We start from the raw sequence: 22,723 nt of genomic DNA, 5'->3' as shown, positions 1-22,723 counted from the left end.
GCATGGATCTTCAACAGGGGGTCAGGGACCCCTAGGGGGTCCTCAGAGTTACTACAGGGGGTCCTGCAAATCTTTGTGTGATATAGGATTCTGAGGGGAATGAGGGGAACATTAGCCAAAAATAGCCGATCTACAAGCACACAACGCCTTGCGCTGCGAGGCGTTGTGTGCTTGTAGATCGGCTATTTTTGGCAATGTGTAGAGGGAAATAAGATCTAATTTAATTCTATACAATATGGGTGGGGGTCCCTGCTTCATCTCTCTCACAGCCAAAGGGGTCCTTGGGCTGAAAAGACCCCTGCTGTATAGGTTTGGAACTTCAATCTCATTCTTTGGCTTGGGTTTATTTTAATGTATCTATTATTATTATTAGTTTTTGTTTTTGTATATTATTATTATTGTTTGTTTGTGTGTGTACTCACTCTATATAAACGTACCCCACACCCACACATAATACATCAATCATATAATAGCACAGGATACACCATCATAAAACACAAAATCATGTGTGTGTGTGTGTGTGTGTGTGTGTGTGTGTGTGTGTGTGTGTGTGTGTGTGTGTGTGTGTGTGTGTGTGTGTGTGTGTGTGTGTGCGCGCGTGCGCGCATGCGTGTGAGTGAGTGAGTACATTTTTATCGCACATTGTTTGAACCGGTATAAACAAAGGCCTAGTAAACTACCTGCAACCTCCGCCGCCCCCCTTCTGACGTTGCATAAACAAAGGTTGATTCATGAGAAAAAGAAAACAAATTCTTCATAATAAAGTATTTTATTTTTTCTGCATAAGATTCAGTTCATTTCTGTGCTCAACGAGGAAACATACACTCCATACAAACCAGTGCATTATAATAATGTAGTCTTCACAGCAGTGTAGAGGATTAGGTTCAGTCTCCCAAGTCTCCTTTTGTTGCCTCTTTCATGTCGTGTCTGTTTCTCATGAGACTATAAAGAGCAATATTTTAACACATCGTTTCTCAACGTCTGGCCCCGGGGGTCCAAAATGTCATTTAGATACAGTAGCATGTTATTAGGACAGATGCCGGGTTCATTTGTTGAACCTGGCATAGAGTTTCTATAGTGTCAATGTAGCCTACAGATTTGTTTTAAATTTATATTATATTGTTTAGACCAGGGGTCTTCAACAGGAGGTCCGGGACCCCTCGGGGTTGCAAATCTTTGTGTGATAGGGACTTTATTTTTGTATTTTTACATTAACTACTTGACACGTGGCATCCCAATTCTGGGGGGGAACATAAGCCGAAAATAGCAGATCTACCAGCTCACAACGCTGAAAGAAACCCTGTTTTAGACTGATGGTAGGTTCTTGGTTAGTAAGGCAAGACCCTTACGGGTCTGTAACTCTGAGAGTGTACGGATGGGGGAGAAAAAAATCTATATCTTTGGGACCACAATCTACACTGTACAATGTTCTGTGTTAATTTAACTCTGAGAGTGTATACGGCACGCTCTGAGTTATAGACCCCGCAAGGGTCCATTTGGACCCTGTGCGGTGGTGCCCGGACCCCTGACGTTGAGAAACCAGTGTGTTTTAAACACTTTCTATCAATGCAAAAAGCAACAAAAGAAACTTGTGACTTTGCCCTGGAGCGTCTGAGCCTGATAATAGCCATGCACACTTTGAAATAGCCAACAGTTTACACATTCTACACACGTTTACATGTGCTTAATTTAAACAGTGATGGGTCTAGAAGTTCATTTCAATAGTAATCACTGTTGACTATTAAAACATCAACTCTATTGCAGTGGTTCTCAACCTTTTCCGGCCGCGACCCCCCAAAATAATCATTTTTGAACAAGCAGTTCCACAGATAAATATTGTGAAAATAGCCGATCTACAAGCTCACAACGCCTCGCGTTGTGAGCTTGTAGATCGGCATTTTTTTTTAAATGCCTCATATTATTTGACAATTTTGTCCAATGTTTGACCCGTTTTCATGGTATAGTTTGTTGATTTCTTTCTTTTTTTTAGGTATTAAAAAGGTCTTAAAAGTCCTTAAAAATTTTCACTGCACTGACATCTGGGGACCCCTCCAAAATCATGGGGGACCCCCCTGGGGGTCCCGACCCACAGGTTGAGAACCACTGCTCTATTGTATGCAGATGAGACAGAAAAAGAACAAGAAGAAAATTACCAACACCCAACGTTTCTCATATACAGAACAGTCATGGATGCTTACATACTATGTGCAAAACATGGGAAAAAAACTGTCCATTTGAAAACAAAAAAACTAAAAAAACATCAGTTATTGTGTAACAATTAATCGTGTAATCGATTAATCCATCGCGCAAAAAAAAACAATCAAATAAAAGTTTTATCAACTAATTTGAGTGATATCATGTAAAAAAAAATCTAATATTTGCTATTTACAACTTAAATGAAATGTAATGCTTGTTCCATTGTTCCATGTTATATAAATGAAAAGTTATATTTTTCAACATTAAACAATTTCAAGATATCTTCATGTAACTTCTGATAAACGTTTACAGTTATTTTGTAATTTTATTTATATCTTATTTTACCATCATTTTGGGATTGAACCACTTTCAATAGGCAGGTCGACAGCCTTGTGGATCGGCTAGTTTCACTATTGGTTGAATGACCAAGTATAAGGGGGTCTTAAGTGGCTAAATTAATCACATAGATTCATCAAATAATGAAGGACAATCAATCAACATTAAACTGCTGGTGAATACTTAGTGATACACCTGTTACACGGCTGACAGGTATATCACCCTAAGTTCAATGGTGTCATATCACATCTAGTTGATGTTAAAGCTGCTTCACTCAGTTGACAGAATTTTACAATTATTTAACCTCAACGAATGAAAACTGATCTTAACCCATTAAAGGGATACTTCACCCCAAAATGATTTTTTTTCTATTGATTAGTCAGTCACCCCATGGACACTTGAATTCATGGATATTTTTTTTGTTTTTGTCGCATTCCTAAGCCAATAATTTGATGACCGGCAGCCGTTCAAGAGTCTCCTTTGTGTCTCCTACCGGAACCGCTGCCTACCGGTCCGCTGTTCATCGAATTATTGGCTTAGGAATGCGACAAAAACGAAAAAATATCCATGAATTATCCATTTTTGGGGGGGTGAACTAACCCTTTAAGACCTGAGACTGATTCTACAAATGTCTTCTAAATAAAACAATTTTCTAAAAAACGTACGTTGCTATATCAGTGGTTCTCAAACTTTTTCATGTCAAGGACCCCCAAGATTATATGGATTTGGCCGCCGACCCCCATCTCAAAATATGTTGTTCCAGGGACCCCCCAGAAGCAAAGAATTTAGTTAAAAATGTTCGCTTTAAAAATATATATTCAAAGATCTGCACAAATTTTCAAGATATTTCAAAAATAGCATAATTATCTACAAGCTCATAGTGTGGCTTGAGCTTGTATATCTGCTATTTTTGAATAACCAACCAATGTGATATATATGTCTCTGCTTCATACAGTTCCAGAACCCATCTCATACATTTAAAATTTTGACTAGAGCAAAAGGACAGTATTTACAAATTTGCATAACTTTTGAAATACTGAGATTAGTTATGAATTGAGAAAGTGGGGGGGGGGGGGGGGGGGTTACAATTAATATAAATTGTATCACCTGAGCAAAATGATGTCATCTTCCAATGATGATGAATAAGACTTTGTGGTTTACATGCCAAACTTTAAGTTCTGTTTTAAATTATAAGAATTCCTGCGAGAAACACAATAATATATACATTTTAAGCTTTACATGTTTGAGCATTTACTTTACATTTACAGTACAATCAATGGTATACATTTTTAAAGGTGCAGTGTGTATGTTTTCTTATTCCACCTGGAATTAAAAAGCTATGATTACATAAAGTCTTTGGCATGAGAGCAAAGGCCAATACAATTATGTTTTTTTTGGTTGTGTGGACGAATTGAGACGGATAAAATAAAGCTTATTTAAAAAAAACATACGCACAACACCTCTAATTTTTAAGAAAATAAAATGTGTGAAAATATCAGTGTCTTAAGCCACCATTATGAATTAGATATGGAATGTGTCATGTGACAAAGGCAGATAACTAAAATCGTCGAAATGCAGAGGAAAAACAATATCTATATATATTCATTATCAACGAGTGTGTACAGTGTTTCATGAAAAAAATAAAAATCAAGCATAACCTTTAAAAGGATCCCTGGCTAATAAGCCAAATATGACTTAATACATTATCATTGTCCTCTATAACTAAAATGTCAAATTTAAAACACCTTAAATCATTTATTTGTTTTAGAAATAGTTCTAAATAGTTCTTGATCTTTCACTCAATAGAGGCAATGTTCGTCACAAGTTGATGATGTCATTTGTCCATGTGTGGTCTAGCCCTATGGAATTTATGGCTCTGAAAAAAAACATATTCAAAATATTGATTTGATGCTCACATTAACCTTATTAAGTTGTTTTTTATTTTCACATGCATTCCATAGATTCTATAGGGCTAGACCACACATGACATCAAATGACATCATCAACTTGCGACGGGCATTGCCCCATGAAAGATGAACCATTTATAAAATAAATACAATATTCAAGGTGATTTAAATGTAACATTAATATTAGCCAAGGGATCCTTTTAAACACAGGTTTCTAAACGACCACAGACTGTTCAAGCCCAAATATAGTTCTCTGTACATCTCAGAAACAAATAAACCTTTTGGAGATTGTTGCTATAATGCTTTGCTACATGAGCTTGTAGACGGGCCTTTTTTTTGGCGTGCAACGCCATCGTACAATAACGTATAAATCAGGCTTGATGGCACACAGTCATATACCAAAAGTTTGGGTGACTTTGGAATTTCCTCTAAAGTTTCATAAACAGCTATGGTTAGGGTCTGTAAAGCTTTGTGTTTGTAGAAGTTCATAAAACCACTGTGTGCTATTTTGTTCAGTTTAGCAATGAGTCTTTGGTGTGCCATGGAGAACGTATGTATGAATAATTAATTCCTTCTTCATATCTTCTCCTCCTCTTCTCCTCTTTAAGGATGTGGTGGTTGACCTATAGTATAGCAGACCTGGATACCATTGTAAATAATTATTCGCATTTATTTTAAAGGTAGGCTAAGTGATATTTTTTTGGTTAAAACAGAAAGTTTTTTGTTAAAAGGTTAAAGCTCTATATTCGGATAGTAATCATTCCTATAGAGTGTTTGTTCAGTAACAGGAGTCTCCATGTCTCTCCAGTTCTTTAATAAACAGAAAATACCTTTTCAGGTACTATAGGTGACAATATTTCAGCCAATCAGGAGAGAGTACCCATTTATCAGCTTCATTTTTATAGTGTTCCAGTTCCAATTTTGTCTGCTAATTCATTTGTGTCATCACTTCCAATTTCACTTGTTTAAAATTGGTATACCGACCTGAAAATGCATGTTCTGTTTAATAACGAGCTGGAGAGACATGGAGACTCCTGTTAACCAAAGAAAATCACTAACCCTATCTTTAACTTGATTGATTTTCTAGAATCCTCAGATGTGTGGGGTGTATACTGACACAGTTAAGACATTCACAGGAAGTACATTTGAAAGTCAAATCATCATATTCTCCTAACATAAAATTAACATAGATTTTTCTCTCAGATAACCGAAAACCCGTTTGAATGTCACTCCGGTTCACTCGGAGTTCACTCCGCCTCTGGTGCATTAAAGTAGGTTAAACAAATGTTAAACAACTTAAACCATATATACTTAGTTGACCGGAGTGCCCCAGGGCTCTATACTAGTCCCATCCTGTTTACCCTCGACACTAAAATATCTTCAGTGAACATAGCCTATCTACAAGCATTGTGATCGCGTTGTTAGCTTGTAGATCGGCTATTTTCACTGAAAGTTCGCCCCCAGAATAGGGACACAAGGATTCAACTACTGGTTCTGTATTAGACCCAGGTCTGCATAGAGAATAGTGTCCGGTCATTTGCTGTGTCCTCGAACCGAGGTGACTTTGGGTCTTATGGCATTCCTTTGTACGGGCCAACTGTCTTGTTGTCAGTCTTTCTGTGTGACCTGATGATGGCTCTGGTGACGGTCAAACACAGAAGCTGCGTAGTGCTGCTGGCTCTCTGGACACCTGGGTCCGTGTCACGCGTCAGTCATATCATCTATATCCTTAATGTCTTCCATGGATTTTCTTTTGAAGAAGCCGGCCTGGAACGAGCAGAAAACTCAAGTTATAAAAACCTCATTGTAAAAGTCACTCTGAATCAGTGTTGATTTCGTCAACTACCTTTTTTCACTGATGAAAACTAAATAAAAACTGAATAAAAACTAAGCTATGATGACTAAAATAAGACTAAATATATTGCCAATTTCGTCAACAAATAAAAACTAGACTAAAATGTTAGTGAGGGACGAGTGGAGAAGAGATCCAATAGAACTAAAAGACAAGTCATTTTATGCTTGGTTGCGCTCAGGTGTTGCGCTCTGAAAATAGCAGATCTACAAGCTCAAAACGCATCGCGTGTTGTGAGCTTGTAGATCTGCTATTTTCAGCATGCAACCAAGTGTAAAATCAGCCATTACGACGCCATCGAGGCACCGCCAACATACATTTTAGTCGACTAAATCAACTGTAGATTTTAGACTATAATCTTATGATATTTAGTCGACTAAAACTAGACTAAAGCTCCTTACACACCGGGGGCGATTTTTTTCATGCGAATAATACGTTTTTTTAAAAGTCAATGCAAGCTTCCACGGAGCGAAAAAGCGAAGCGAAAAAGCGTCTTTTATTTATTCGGAACGAGTCCGAATTTTGCGTATATTCGCATAATCGCCGGTGTGTAATGACCTTAACAGTAAAACATTTCAGATGACTAAAATATGACTAATTTGATTCAAAAGACCATGACTAAAACTGAACTGAAACAAAATTTGTTGTCAAAATCAACACTACTCTGAATGCTTTTGAATGAATGTTTGATGACTGAGATATAAACTCTTGTGTGTTGTGATATTCTGTTGGATCCATTGTTGCAGGCTGACCAAAGAAAATACAGGTTAAAGCTGCGATCGATAAATGATATTACCTTCCAGAGAGCGAAGATAACCAGGGCTAGGATCAGCAGTCCTATAAGGATGCTAATGATGATGATCCAGATAGGAATTCCTCCCAACGACTCCTTAGACACCTGGATCTTGACCTATAGTTAACACATAAACATGCCCACAGACACACATACACAGTTCTCAAAACCATACAGCACGTATATACAGTAAATACATCATCATATAGGACATATACTGTAAATACTGCAAATCCCTGTGACTCACATTTCTGGAACTGTCGCCCTTGTTCAGCACAAACAGATCCGTGTTCATGTTCTGCAGAGTTCCATTGACCACCATGTACAGACTGGAGAACGTTGCCTGGAATAAACCATTCATTATGGTAGAAAGGTTACATTTCTGGACCAAAATACATAATATGTGACTACTTGTCACATCTGTCAAATATTGTTATTGTTACATCTTATGTACTGATACGTACATAAGATGTATGACGTGTATGTACTCAACAATGTACTGTAGCAGACAGCAATAACAACAATGTATGTACCGTATTTGTGTATGTACATTTATGTGGCTAATGGCTATATCTTTGTGTGAGCCATCTTAAAGATTTGATTTGAATACCTGCATTAATAAATGAAATTCAGTTTCAGCTTCATCCAGCTGATGGCTACTCAGAGCGTAAACAACAATCTGGTACCACCCACCCATAAAACAAACATGGGCAAATTCTCCTTCTATAGCACAGCCACCAAGGAATGGAATAGTCTAACCCCATCCCTCAAAAAATGCAGTTCGCTGGGCTCATTCAAAACAGCCCTAAAAACTCATCTTTCTGGAGGCCGAAAGAGGAGCTAGTACCAGTTTCCCTGTAGACAGACGACCCCCCCCTCCTCTTTTTTGTACATATTTTGTATTTCCTCATGCATTTTTTGTATATCATTTTTATTTTTCCATGCTCCCCCCCCCCTTTTTTTGTACATTTACTTTTTATTTTATTTTTTCATGCTTCTTTTTTTTTTTTTTTTGTACATAGTTGTATTTTTCTGTATTATCTGTATTTTCATGTTGATTTTTGAACTGTTTGGTTGCTACTATATACGTCTATGAAATTAATTCAAGGACCCCAACGGAAACAAGTCCGCAAGGACTTTTTTGGCCGGACCTTTTAGACAAAAGCATTATAAATGTAACTGTGTTGTTTTACATTCTTTTGCCTAATAAAATTTTCAATCAATCAATCAATCAGATGGTTATATGAGCTGCTGATGGCTACTCAGATGGTTACATGAACTCTCAGTGGGAGCTGTTAAGGATTGCTCAGGGACACAGACATGTGCAAGGCCAGGAGGCAAACCGTTGACTCCCCGATTACCAGACGGCCTCTCCTACTGTACCTGCTAAGCTACGGCCGCCCCCACCAGATCTCTCTGGATTTCAATCAAATTCCTGACAAATATCCATCATCTATCATTATCTCTATCCATGCAAAAACCAGTAAACAAAGTTAATAAATAAATAAGGGTCATCGTACCTTGATGAACGTTGGTTTCCACACCCTGAATGTAATGTTGACCTGACTGAGTTTGGCCTCAGGGATGAAACAGGAGATGGTCGCACACGGCTGTTCATCACAGCTCTGCACCGCAACACAAACGCACACAGAACACTGTAAAATACTCAACACAAACGCACACAGAACACTGTAAAATACTCAACACAAACGCACACGGTACACTGTAAAATACTCAACACAAACGCACACAGTACACTGTAAAATACTCATTCGTCTATTTCAGTGGTTTTCAACCTTTTTCATGCCAAGGACCCCTAAATTGATATACATTTGGCCGCGGACCCCCATTTGAAAATGTTTTGTGCCAGGGACCCCCAGAAGCAAAGATATCAGTTAATGTTTGCTTTAAAAAAATATAAATATTCAAAGATATGCACACTTTTTCAAGGATTTTCAAACATAGCAGATCTACAAGCTCATCGCGCGGCACTCGGTGCCGCGCTATGAGCTTGTATATCTGCTATTTTTGAATAGCCAAAGCTAAGTGGTTAAAAATGATTGTGACGCTATGTTAACTCATTTAGCTGGGGACCCCCTGGGTACTCCCTCAAGGACCACTGGTGGTCCCCGGACCACTGGTTGAGAACCACTGATCTATTTGTAACACTGAGACAGTACAAAAAGCTTCATTGGCTCGGCAGCAGATTTGAACCGGAAACACACCTTTAGGGTGCAGTCACACCCAACTTTGATTCTGTCTATGAGGGCGGATTCCTGACGATGCTTTTCAATGGGAACGGAGCGGTTTGTTGCCATTTACGGATTTCTGCCAAAAAACTAACGCTCTGTTTCCTTTTCTTTGAAAAGCATTGGCAGAATCAGCCCTCATAGGCGGAATCAAAGTGTGACCGCACCCTGAGTGTGTAGTCCTAAAACCTAGAAACGAGATAGCATTTATGCACTTCTGGTTTCATCATCCAGAGATGCTCATAGGCCTGCGTTCTGCGTCTCTGACGCACCTTATTGCAAAAGGACGCATTCATGACACCGTCGTGGCGTCCATGGGACGCACTACAATTGTCACCAACAACAGAAAAAAATAATTCGCGGTAAAATATTTTTTTACTGCGAATATTTTACAAATCCATGGGACACCACCATTTTGCATGGCCACATCCTACTTTATCCTACTTTATAAACGATAAAATCCACGTGGAAATCGTCTTAGAAAGACGATAAAAATGATAACAATGATCCATGGGAGCCGCCATTTTCCGCATGCTCAGAATTCTTTGGGTAACGCTTTTGCGTGTAACACACACACACAAGGGCCGTCTGTTGCGGAGTTGAAAAGTGACGTCTCTGCCATGACGTCGTAGACCTGTAGACCCGTAGTAGACCTGATTCTATTGTTAACACAATGAAAACAACAAACGTGAATTAAAAATAAACTATACAAATAAAAGGAAAAAAAAATATGTTAAAATGGGACCAAAAAATATGTTCTACATGAATATAACCATATAAGATGAAACACGAGTTAAACGCTGTGCATTTTTGTGGGACTCATAAATGTCCCTGGGACCCATCTAAAAGACCACCCTGGGGTCCCAGGACCCATTACATTGAAAACCTAGCAACATCACTGATCATCTATAGGTTTTTTTAATGGGTTTTTGGTTAGATGTCTGAAATAAGGTCTGTGGTTACCACAAGATATTTTCTAAGTTTCAAGTTTTGTTCTCTGACATCAGTAAAATAGCCCCACTTGCAAGACTGTATTTCACTGTCTGGAAACGCGGTACTGAAGTCATGAACAGAGCTTAGTTATTACTCACCACCAAGAAGTTACTGAGGGACTCAGACTTTGGTGCAGGTTTGTAAAGAGGGTTTCTGTCAGGATGGATGTTCTGGTGGTTCATCTGACCTCCAGCATCACATACGACCTGTGACAAAGGAAAGGAAACCAGGGTCAACTTAAATTGCTTAAGTTAGGGTTAGATGGCCTGGTGGTTAAGGCACATACCACAAAGGCTCTAATGCAGCCTGACAGCGAGTCGCAGGTTCAAATCCCGAGCCTGAGAACCTTTGTTGCGTATTATTCCCTGTCTCTCTCTCCCTGTTTCCTGTCAGCCTTCACTGCTACTATCCAATAAAGGCAGAAAAGCCCAAAATGTATCTAAATTTTTTTTATACCAAGCTATAACTTTTCCTTTATGGATGTATAACTATTTCTGACAGAAAATGCACAATCTTTTTATAGTTTCGTACGATAATCTTCCCTCTAAGTTGCAATGTATCACAGCTCTGTTTAAACTTTATTTATTCCCATTCATATTTAATATTTAATTTAGTTTTGATTGTTTTGTTCCACTTTTGCTTTGGCAGTGTAAACGTATGTTTTCTTATGCCTATAAAGCTCCTTTGAATTGAAATTGAGAGATTGAGAGAGAGAGAGAGAGAGAGAGAGAGAGAGAGAGAGAGAGAAAGACAGATAGAGAGAGTAAGTGAATACATACATTGGAGCTAGCTGTGACGTGTGTCAGGTACAGTAGGATATTGTTCATAGGAGACCGGTGAGGGAAGGTCACTGTGAGATTCAGTGGAGGCGTCCTCAGATCTGCAGCCTTCTCCACCTGGAGACAGAGAGAGAGAGAGAGAGAGAGAGAGAGAGAGAGAGAGAGAGAGAGAGAGAGAGAGAGAGAGAGAGAGAGAGAGAGAGAGAGAGAGAGATGAAATGGCTGCAAAGGCAGGTGTGATAACGCGGGTGTTATGTATCTCACTAACAAGGTCCCCATTCATTACAACGTCACTATCAGTCACCACCAGATGCAGGGACGTGTGTGTGTTTTCAGTCTAACATGGAGTTTGAAGTTGAATGGCTGTATATAGCCTATAGACCCCAGACATGTTTTAAAGTGAAATCATGAGGAAACCTTAATCACATCTAAATAAATATTTTAAAATAGATAGACACATTAAACACTTCAGCACTATACATATTTTGTCCATTTGAATATAGCAGATCTACAAGCTCACAATGCAACGCATTGTGAGCTTGTAGATCTGCTATTTTCAAAAGATTTTGTATACATAACTTGTGAAATGGGACATTTTGCACAACGAGTACTTCTCCTTTTAGTACTTAAAGTATATTTGGATGCCGATACATTTGTACTTTTACTCAAGTAGGCTACATTTTGGATACGGATACTTCTACTTGTAAAAGAGTATATCTACATTGCAGTATTGATACTTTTACTTAAGTAAAACATGTGAGTACTTCTTCCATCACTGATATTAGTGAGTAGGTCTTACCGTGTAACTAATGTTGATTTCCTCTCCTATCACACTGGTGTGGTTGAAGACCACAGGGTACTGCTCTCCCTCTTTCACTACAATGTGTTCATCCTGTGGCCTCCTGGAAGAGAGAAGGATTGATAGAGACATGGCTTTTACTTTTTAGGTCCCTATAGGTCCAGATATATGGATTGGAACAACAAATAATGTAAAACATGGTATAACAATAACAACATAAATGTTTCTATGGTTACTCACACTGAGAAAGCCACTCCGGCCTGGTATTTCACAGGGATGGAGATCCTCACTGCGTTGTCGCTCAGGGTAGAAGGCAGCTCCTCACTGTCACTGTAAGAGATGAACAGACAAGACAAGTTCCAGCATAGCTCTCTTCTTAAGCCATTAAGACCTGAATTCTACAAATGTCTTCTAAATCCAAACAGCTTTCTGAAACTGTTGCTATAATATCAGTGGTTCTCAAACATTTTTCATGTCAAGGACCCCCAAAATGATATGTATTTGGCTGCGGACCCCCTATCTCAAAAATATTCTGTTCCAGGGACCCCCAGAAGCAAAGATATGAGTTAAAATGTTGGCTTTAAAAATATATATATATTGAAAGATTTGCACACATTTTCACGATCTTTCAAAAATAACAGGCACACTGCTATTAATGAATAGCCAAAGTATTGTATAGTATAGTATAGTATAGTATGGTATAGTATGGTATAGTATGGTATAGTAGTTCATATGTCATTGTCTCACCTTGTAGCAGTTATATTAATCTGAATCACATCCTGAATATGTCCTGGATTCACCTCAAATCTCAACCTGAACTCCTCCTGTGAATGTCAGAAATCACATACATGTTATATAATAATGATTCATTAAGTTTATTATTATTATTATTATTGTGGTTGTTGTTGTTGATAAAGTAAAATACCTTAGCATTGCTGCCTAGGAACGGATATCCAACAGCACACTCTACTTTGGTGTGATTGAGAGTACAGTCTTTCGTTTCAGGCTGTCAAGACAACATACATGAATACATTACATTACATTACATTACATTACGTTACGTTACGTTACGTTACGTTACGTTACGTTACGTTACGTTACGTTACGTTACGTTACGTTACGTTACGTTACGTTACGTTACGTTACGTTACATTACATTACATTACATTACATTACGTTACGTTACATTACAGTCATTTAGCAGACGCTTTTATCCAAAGCGACTTACAATAAGTGCATTCAACATAGGTAGGCAAGAAAACTACTAACCACCAGAAGTATTAAGTGCATTCTCTTCTAAAACAAGAAACTAAGAGTATACCTAGCGCTAAGGTAAAAAGTGCAATATATCAGCTACCTACTTTCTTAAACAGATGAGACAAATTAGAAAATAAAATAAAATAAAACAAATAAGTGTATCGAATAAACAAGATCCAATAAGACAAGAGCTCGTACAAATAATTGACAGCAAGTAGGCAAGGCTAAGAGGAAGGGTCAGGGTAGTGTTTCCTGAAGAGGTGGGTTTTCAGCCTGCGGCGAAAGATGGGCAGTGACTCTGCTGTGCATTCCACCACTGTGGGGCCAGAACAGAAACAAGCCGTGACCGTGTAGATCGGCCAGAAGGACCCTTGAACGACGGGGCAACCAGTCGCCTCAAGGCCGTAGACCGAAGTGGTCGGGCAGGGGCGTAAGCCTCGACCATAGCCTGGAGGTAAGAAGAAGCTGTTCCTGTCACTGCCCTATAGGCTAGCACCAGGGTTAAACGCATCTGTGTCACTTTAGATTTATTTGGCTATTCAAAAATAGCAGATCTACAAGCTCATAGCTACGAGCTTGTAGATCTGCTATTTTTGAAAAAATATATTTTTTATTTTTTTCAAAAAACTGTTGGGATTTAGATTTTTTTAAAGAATCGCCTCAGGTCTTAATGGGTTAAACTGGATGCGAGCCGCTACGGGGCGCCAGTGTAGAGAACGGAGACGGGTAGTTGTGTGGGAGAACTTGGGGGCGGTTGAACACCAGGACGAGCCGCAGCTTTCTGAACAAGCTCCAGAGGTCTGATGGCAGACGCCGGGGCACCAGCAAGGATTACACGCATATTGTCACCAATAGACACTGAAATGATGCACATTATGAAAAAAAACACTTCGTAAACCTCTCACCTCAACTTTCACATAGTTGATGTTCTGAGAGAAGCTCACAGTAACCTTGGTGTTGTACGCGTTGTCTCTGCTGTTTCTGATGGCGATGGCCACGTTAAACTTCTCTGTGGTCTTTGCTTTGATCACCATGCTGTGGAGAACAACAAGTAAATGTTTGCTTTGATCACCATGCTGTGGAGAACAACAAGTAAATGTTTGCTTTGATCACCATGCTGTAGAGAACAACAAGTAAATGTTTGCTTTGATCACCATGCTGTGTAGAGCAGTGAATATCAACCCTGGCAAACGTCCCAATTTTGGTCCGCGAGTACTGCTGAGGTGTTCCGCGCCGTTTGAAGAAAGTGTGAACCCAGCCCCTCGAGAACAATAGCGCCGATCGTCCGTCAATTGATACAGCCATCATCCGTTTCACACACAGCCACGGCCGAGTCCATTCAGTGTAGCGAGTAGCGACCATCACCCATAGGAATGCAAATATGTTGTCCTACCTGGTACTGTATAAGGGCACAGGGTAGGCCTACATGCTTTGGCACTCAGTCAGTATTACTAAGTGGGTCGGTCGGAACGGGTCGATACGGCGGACCTGAACGTCGTACCTGCTAAGAGGGGCTGTCCTGTCCCAAAAGCCCATGTTATAACCTGCCATGATGAATGTCCAACAATAAAACAATACATAAGTTTTCTTATAAAGTGCTTCTAAATCACTCCAGTGTGTTTGTGTCAACGTTTGTAGTGTTTAATTACTCCTCGACGCCACGGAGAGAATCTCTTGCAACTCAAGCCGCGGTGCCGTGGATATAACCGGAAAACTCGCCCCAAAACACGCTCGCCCCCATTTCTTTTCGCGGACCAGCGGTTCTTGTATTAATGTATTTGTTTTACTGAGGATAAGGTTAGACATAAGTTTACGGTTAGCCATATTGTTAGTTTTACTGAGGTTACGTTTAGGAATAAGGTTAGGTTTAGGCATAGTTTAATGAGGTTACGTTTAGGAATACCAGGTGAATATCACCGGATTTCCCCGGGGGTGACTGTTTTGGGGCGAGAGTTTTTGTGTTCGTCTGTAGTGGGCAACAGCGCATGCGTCCGCAATAACGCTATCAGGATCATATTATTAGATATTATTATCAGATATTAGAAGTATATTGGGTACCAAATATACTTACCAAAGAAGAACTTGAAGTGACCCAAGTGTATATATTTGTAGGCCAAAGATTTATATATTTGTAATGGTCAAGGTTTCTTTATACTTGCCCAATAATCTCTCTCTGTGTGTGTGTGTGTGTGTGTGTGTGTGTGTGTGTGTGTGTGTGTGTGTGTGTGTGTGTGTGTGTGTGTGTGTGTGTGTGTGTGTGTGTGTGTGTGTGTGTGTGTGTGTGTGTGTGTGTGTGTGTGTGTATGTATGTATATATATATCTATATCTATATCTATATCTATATCTATATCTATATCTATATCTATATATATATATATATATATCGTATATCTAGGTGTGCCCTGGGATATTTTGGCTATGCCAGGTGTGCCTTGGCACCAAAAAGGTTGATATACACTGCTGTAGAGAACAACACAGAGTGAAATGGTGAATTTATCCACAGCAGGCGTGACTGTAATTCACATGTTGCCCCACAGGAGGGCAGTCACGCGTTGTAGAAATCTGTGTCTAGCAGGGTTGTTCTAACTGATGTGAGAAGTATTATAAATGTGAATGTCTTTTTCCTTTCTTTTCTGTAGGCGTGTGTCCAATGATTATGAATGTTTTGTAGTCTTTTGTAACAGATGAGTGTAGTGTAGTGTACTCCACATTGCTAATTAATGCACACGAATTTCCGATTAATTCAGTACAAAGGTCCCCAATGGAAACAAGCCATAGTGCTTTCTTGAGTTTAAAATCCTCTTAACAGACCTTGTGTATTGAACTGTACTTCCCTGTGCTTGTCTTTGCAAACTGTTAATAAAGTATTCAATCAATCAATCAATTTATCAATCAATCAATCAATCAATCAATCAATCAATCAATCAATCAATCAATCAATCAATCAATCAATCAATCAATCAATCAATGTGGAGTAATTGCACTGTTATTTGACTATGACATGCTGTCTGGTGCCACTGTTCAAGACCCTGGAGGGTTTTAGGCATTCTCCTTCACATCTCACTTGCTGTTTCTTTTTTAAATGTTTGATATGTGAAACAAACAAACAAACAAACAAACAAACAAACAAGTATTCAGATAAAGTGTTCTCTCAGAGCAGCGTTACAGTAGTAAGTTAGTTGCACAAACCTTCTGACGCTGGGCTCTGCAGTGAGAGACAGGTCAGCGATGCACTTCTCATCATTCCCACAGTCCACCAGAGGAATCTGAAAGGACATGCGATATTTAGGAAATACAGCGGCACAACACTTTAACACAGACAATAAAGACAATACACATTAACACTGATCAAATGAAGTAATACATTATACATGCTAAATTAACATGATTGATTATCTAATCATCTGTTGTATACCAGTGGTGGAAAGTAACTAAGTACATTTACTTAAGTACTGTACTTAAGTATAATTTTGAGGTATTTGAACTTTACTTGAGTATTCCCAATTTCCGACTTCTACTCCACTACATCAGAGGCAAATATTGTACTTTTACTCAATTATTTGAAAACTTCAGTTACTAGTTACTTTGTAGATTGATTACTATTACAAAACATACATTAACCACTTCAACCCTATACATTTCGGCCATTTGAAAATAGCCGATCTACAAGCTCACAATGCGTCGCGATGCGACGCATTGTGAGCTTATAGATCTGCTATTTTCAAAAGATCTATATACATTTGAACAGTCTTTGAACTTTACATTTTGGTAATTTAAGTACATCTTGATACGAATACTAGAGTATTTCTACATTGCAGTATTGAAACTTCTACTTAAGTAAAACATTTGAGTACTTTTTCCACCACTGTCTGTTGTATACTGTGTTTGTTTAATTGACTCCAAGGGCCAAAAGGTGCATTCCAGTGCTGTTGATGTCTTGCCCCAGGGTATAGGAGACCCACGTTCTATTTGTTCCCGTTCCCAGCACTGTGTTGTCCCTTTGGACCGTTTTCAAAATCAACAGAGTGTCTACTCTCTCAGGAAAAGGACCAGAGACTGAAATGACCACGTGACTGACTGACTTCACATGACGACAAGGAACACGTTACTGTCTGTAGATTAGAACAACGGGAGCACGGCGTTCCTCGTTGAGATTAAGTACTGCAGGAGGTGGCACTCAACTGGGATGAACCGCCTGAATACTATTTTGAAGGTTTGGTGCAAAAAATCCCCCTTTCTCTATTATCTGGCAATACAACTTATTGCAACCATGTTCTCTGGCAGGTCACTTAACAACTATGTGTGTGGGAGTTGTGTTGTGTTGTGGGGAAACACAACTCTTATCCTGCCAGTGTTGGGGAGCTAATGGAGTCCTGATAGATGCAACACTGAGGGACGGCAGGCAGCTGTTGCAATGCACACTCCACTGTTCTGTATCAGAGGAGGTTTGGAGCCGTGCTGATAAGCAAGCTTTGGCTGAGATTTTTTTTTAAAAGAGCAAGACGGACCTATTAACAGTGTGGCTACCATGTGTCATAATATTGAAGATGATGATGTCAGACTTGTCAAATATGGAGATAAAGTCGGGCAGTGGATGTCAATTCATTAATTTGAAACTCTCTTACAGAGCCACACCCTGGACAATAAAGGCACTTGCACTCATCTTTTATCATTTATTTCTATATTGAGGACCTCCAAATTTGGCCGCGGTTTCAGCCTGATCTTTGACGGAAGTCAAAGATGATTAGGATTGGAAATAATAATAATAATAAATATTATTATTATTCCAAACTCATACAATTAAAATATTTCAGAAAATATGTGTTTTTTTTGGTGGAGGCACTAAGTAAGCCCACTGGCACTGACTGTACACAAAGAATGTGGTGCTGATGAGTCCAGCGGTTTGTGAGATCAACTCCAGAGTTTAACACACGCACACACACACGCGCACACACACACACACACACACACACACACACACACACACACACACACACGCACACGCACACGCACACGCACACGCACACGCACACGCACACGCACACACACACACACACACACAGAGACAGAAAGACCCTCTTATAGGCGGCTAGCCTCCTACGGAGCCGGTCGTAAAAAATAAATGATCACCCTTGAATGATGTGGATGGCAAACAGATGTAAGATGTTTAAGTTGTGGTTCAGATCTTTACTATAAATCTCCTAGTGAGTGTCAGTGGGCCCATGGAGTGAGTGAGGCCATGGTGCACAGAGAGACCCTTAGGCAAGTAGCTGAGAGAGGCCTGGGAACTATGGAAGGGTCACCGGCCGTTAGCCGGGTCGGTCCACCCTTAAGGTCTAAAAGTGTCCCTGAGCAAGGCACTACACCAGTGGTTCTCACTAACTTTTTCATGTGAAGGAAACCCCCCCAAAAAAAAATATATATATATATATATATTCAAAGATTTGCACAAATGAGCTTGTAGATCTGCTATTTTTTGAATAGCCAAAGTAGGTACAGTATAACATAACGGTTAAAGTGGTTAAAATGATTGTGACTCTAATTTAGTAACTAATTGTAACTCATTTACCCAAGGACCCCTGGGGGTCCCCGGACCCCACTTTGAGAACCAATGCACTAACCCAGTGGTCCTTGAAGGGGTTCCAGGGGGTCCCCAGCAAAAGGTGTTAATACATTTTCACTCCTTTATCCATATTGTATACGTTGGCTATTCAAAAATAGCAGATCTACAAGCTCACATTGTAGATCTGCTATTTTTGAACATTTTCAAAAAATCTTGAAATGTTTTTGTAGAATTTTTCATTTTTGAACACAAATCTTCTCTTCTGGGGGTCCCTGACACAAAACATTTTCAGATGGGGGTCCGTGGCCAAATGCATATCAATTTAGGGGTCCTTGGCATGAAAAAGGTTGAAAACCACTGTCACTAAACCCTATATAGTGTCCCTATTCTGGGAATGTCATGAAAGGTGATCATACAGCAAACATTCAGCGACGATAAAAGATCTCAAAGCTGACGACATGTTGCGTTGTTGTGAGTAACATGACAGATCTGAGCAGCTGAAAGGGAAAGTGATGGATAAAAGGTCTACCTTACCGTCTTATTGATGGAGGTGGGCAGGTTTTCATCCAGAACGGGGCCCTCGTCCTCCTTAGCGAGACCAAACTCCAGAGAGACCATGATAGGATCCCGGAAGTCCAGTCTAGCCTGGCAGGGGAGGAAGGAGAGATAGAGGGAGAGTTAGACCAGGAGGAGACAAGAGAATACAGGAAGTGGGGTTGGCGAAAGGGCCTTTCTGCGTGGAGTTTGCATGTTCTCCCCGTGTCTCCTAGGGGACAGTAGGTACCCTCACAAAAAACATGCAGTAATCCTGGTCTCTATACTGCCTCCCCCTGGTCAGCCGGGGCGCCTGATGGAGGGGAAAGGAACTGGTTGGAATAACGTGTTCCTTCCATGTGCTACATCCAACCGGAGAAACTCCCCCCTGTCTGGTGATAAGAAGCGGCTTGCTAGCTCCTCATGCATTGAAGGAAGCATGAGCTAAAGTTCTGGGCTCTCCCCAGGCTGGCAGAGGGAGAGTAGCGCCCAGGATTACATAGGAAATTGGCACTGGGTGAAAAAATGGGTTACAAAATCGTGGGATAAAAAAAAAAAAAAAAAAAAGAAGAGAATACAGGAAGGCAGAGAGAGAGGAATAAAGAAGTAGGAGATGAAGGAGGAATAACAACTTATATGAATTATAAAGATATAGAAACAGTATTTAGATAGACCTCCAGTGAATGAATTAATTTGTTTTGGTGTTGATATACCACACTATCGATTATTTCCTTAGCGATTATTCCATTGATTCCTTTGTCGATTAATCAAATAATCGAGAAGTGTTTGTTTTTAGTTTTTTTTATTCGTTACCACTTAAAGCCCTACTTCATACTTCAAAAATGTAATATTGGTCATTTTCTGAATGAATTATTATTATTATATTTTCTGTATAATAGAAAGGACCTGAGATGTCCACCTCCTGTACGTTACTAACCTGTTCACTCCTTTATTATGATGTTCACTCTGTACTCCTCTCTGTATCTGTCCTGTGTTTCATACTATGGTGCACAATTACAATTGAATTTCCCTCGTGGGATCAATAAAGTTCTATACATCTCTATCAATCCATGTCTTTTTAAGAGCACATGTTTTCAGTTGTAATGGACAATACGCAATGATCTGTTTGGTTGAGCCAGGGCCCATAGTCCCACACTGAAATCATCTCTCTCTCTCTCTCGCTCTAATTTACTTGAGTGAAAGTACAAAAGTATTGGAATACAAATGTACTTAAAGCACCAAAAGTAGAAAGTACTCATTATGCAGAATGTCCAATTTCACAAGTTCAAAATGTATAAAGATTTTTTTGTTGTTGAAAATAGCAGATCATCAAGCCCATTGTGAGCTTGTAGATCGGCTATTTTCAAATGGCCGAAATGTATATAGGGCTGAAGTGGTTAATGTATGTTTTGTAATAATAATCAAAATCTACAAAGTAACTAGTAACTAAAGTTTTCAAATAATTGTAGTGGAGTAAAAGTATAGTATTTGCCTCTGAGATGTAGTGGAGTAGAAGTAAAAGTACTGGAAATACTCAAGTGCTTAGACCTGCAGGTTTAACTAATTACATTTACTCAAGTACAGTACTTAAGTACAGTTGTGAGGTCACAACCGTACTTAAGTACAGTACTTGAGTAAATGTAATTAGTTACTTTCTAACACTGGCCAGGATCCAGTCCCCAACTAAAATTCTCTGTCCTATCTCTCTCTCTCTCTCTCTCTCTCTCTCTCTCTCTCTCTCTCTCTCTCTCTCTCTCTCTCTCTCTCTCTCTCTCTCTCTCTCTCTCTCTCTCTCTCTCTCTCTCTCTCTCTCTCTCTCTCTCTCTCTCTCTCTCTCTCTCTTTCTCTCTCTTTCCTCCTCTCTTCCTCCTCTCTGTCTCCTTGTTCTCTCCCTCTTTCCTCCTCTCTTCCTCCTCTCTGTCTCCTTGTTCTCTCCCTCTCTCCCTCATGTCTAAGTGACTGGAGATAATTTAGTGCTCAGAGCAGCACAAGGTCCTACTTTGTGTGCTTTGATCAGAAAGGTTCTGTTTCTCATTAAAGCCAAGGTCTTTTTTTCTCAGTACAAATCCCAATATGGCTTTGGTCCACATCCCTGTTCTTTTGGCTTCCAGCCTTCAACGTATTATCCTGAGTCTTATCTACTGGACCGCAACTCAACAACTAACAATGAATGCTGCTATAATGCATATAGTGGGTCCTATGTAAATGCATTGTAAAGATGTACGCTGAGGGGTGACAGGCCGTCCATACATTCCTGTGCCTTTTCTTTTTTTACTACATTTTTATCCCATGATTTTTGTAACCTGTTTTTTCACCCAGTGCCAATGCCTAAGCTGTAATCCTGGGCGCTACTCTCCCTCTGCCAGCCTGGGGGGGAGCCCAGAACTGAGCTCATGCTTCCTTCAACGCATGAGGCCGCTTCTTATCACCTGACAGGAGGGGGGAGTTTCCCCAGTAGGACGTAGCGCGTGGAAGGAACACGTTATTACAACCAGTTCCTTTCCCCTCCATCAGAAAAGGATTACAGCATGTTTTTTATGAGGGTACCTACCCTAGGGGACACGGGGAGAACATGCAAACTCCACACAGAGTAGGCCCTTTCACCAACCCCACCTAGGGTATGGGCACTGATGATGCGGAGGAGAGGACACGCCCCCAACGCCCACAGCGTCCCCCGGCAGGAATCTAACCCAGGACCTTCTAGCTGTGAGGCGACAGCGCTACCAACTGTGCCACCATGCCCCTTCTTTGCATTTTTTTATTTACCGCAGCAGCAGTTTGACAAACGGACTCCTCGGGAATCATCAGCGTTTCGTACGACTGTTTGCTGTGAGTCTGCACCCGTGTTTCCTTTCCTTAAACCACTGTCAGTAGAGCACGCTTAGCTTGGGACATCAGTCCTATTTAGTATTTTGAATTATAAATCAGCTAATACGTTATAAGAGAAGAGAGTGTGGATGTAACACAGGGATGATTAGATCTAATTATCCCTGTGTTACATGGCATGAGAACAATAGATATACTTGCCGACATAATGAACGTCTCTTCCACACACAGCTTGTCTCTGATGGCGACGTGCTTGGAAATCCTTCGATCGTTTTTGTCGTCTTCCTTTCTAAACGTCCCCCTGGCTTTGACCCGCAGAGCATCCAGAGTGAGGTTATAGCGGATCTCTGCAAGACACAACAAGACAAACAATACAAGACAATGAGTTTAAAACTGCCAGGACGTATTATAGCTTCACAAACACTGGATCAGACAGACTCAGGACACATTTTTACATTTCCTATATGATGATTTTTCTTTATTTAAGTGTCATGCTTCCAAGGAAGCCCAGCCCATATGGACTTACAGGACACTTCCATTTAGACCTGCTGCCACCTATACATTGTTATACTGTACCTTTGAATCCGGGAGCCACCTCTGTGTCTCATTAGTTGTTGCTATACATATAGCAACATCAT

The 22,723-nt window shown here is 40.0% G+C and overlaps 1 protein-coding gene across 1 annotated transcript in view; it reads right to left on the bottom strand.

Moving 5' to 3' along the window:
• Positions 1 to 1,191: 1,191 nt before the first annotated feature.
• The window catches only part of itga1 (integrin, alpha 1), a 113,806-nt gene continuing 92,274 nt past the window's right edge, over positions 1,192 to 22,723 (bottom strand). The window contains exons 17-30 of the mRNA XM_080418637.1: positions 22,287 to 22,432; positions 19,260 to 19,370; positions 16,352 to 16,428; positions 14,067 to 14,196; positions 12,830 to 12,910; positions 12,652 to 12,728; positions 12,145 to 12,234; positions 11,905 to 12,007; positions 11,106 to 11,222; positions 10,425 to 10,532; positions 8,605 to 8,709; positions 7,332 to 7,427; positions 7,088 to 7,201; positions 1,192 to 6,206 (exon numbers count right to left, since the gene is read on the bottom strand). Of these exons, the coding sequence (XP_080274763.1) occupies positions 6,141 to 6,206; positions 7,088 to 7,201; positions 7,332 to 7,427; positions 8,605 to 8,709; positions 10,425 to 10,532; positions 11,106 to 11,222; positions 11,905 to 12,007; positions 12,145 to 12,234; positions 12,652 to 12,728; positions 12,830 to 12,910; positions 14,067 to 14,196; positions 16,352 to 16,428; positions 19,260 to 19,370; positions 22,287 to 22,432 (1,421 nt within the window). The 3' untranslated portion in view covers positions 1,192 to 6,140. The remainder of the gene's footprint in view (positions 6,207 to 7,087; positions 7,202 to 7,331; positions 7,428 to 8,604; positions 8,710 to 10,424; positions 10,533 to 11,105; positions 11,223 to 11,904; positions 12,008 to 12,144; positions 12,235 to 12,651; positions 12,729 to 12,829; positions 12,911 to 14,066; positions 14,197 to 16,351; positions 16,429 to 19,259; positions 19,371 to 22,286; positions 22,433 to 22,723) is intronic.

Source organism: Gymnoscopelus braueri (genome assembly GCF_963280865.1).
Source record: "Gymnoscopelus braueri genome assembly, chromosome: 22".
NCBI lineage: Eukaryota > Metazoa > Chordata > Actinopteri > Myctophiformes > Myctophidae > Gymnoscopelus > Gymnoscopelus braueri.
The sequence above is the reverse complement of the archived record's forward strand: the minus strand, read 5'-3'. Positions and strand labels throughout refer to the sequence as shown.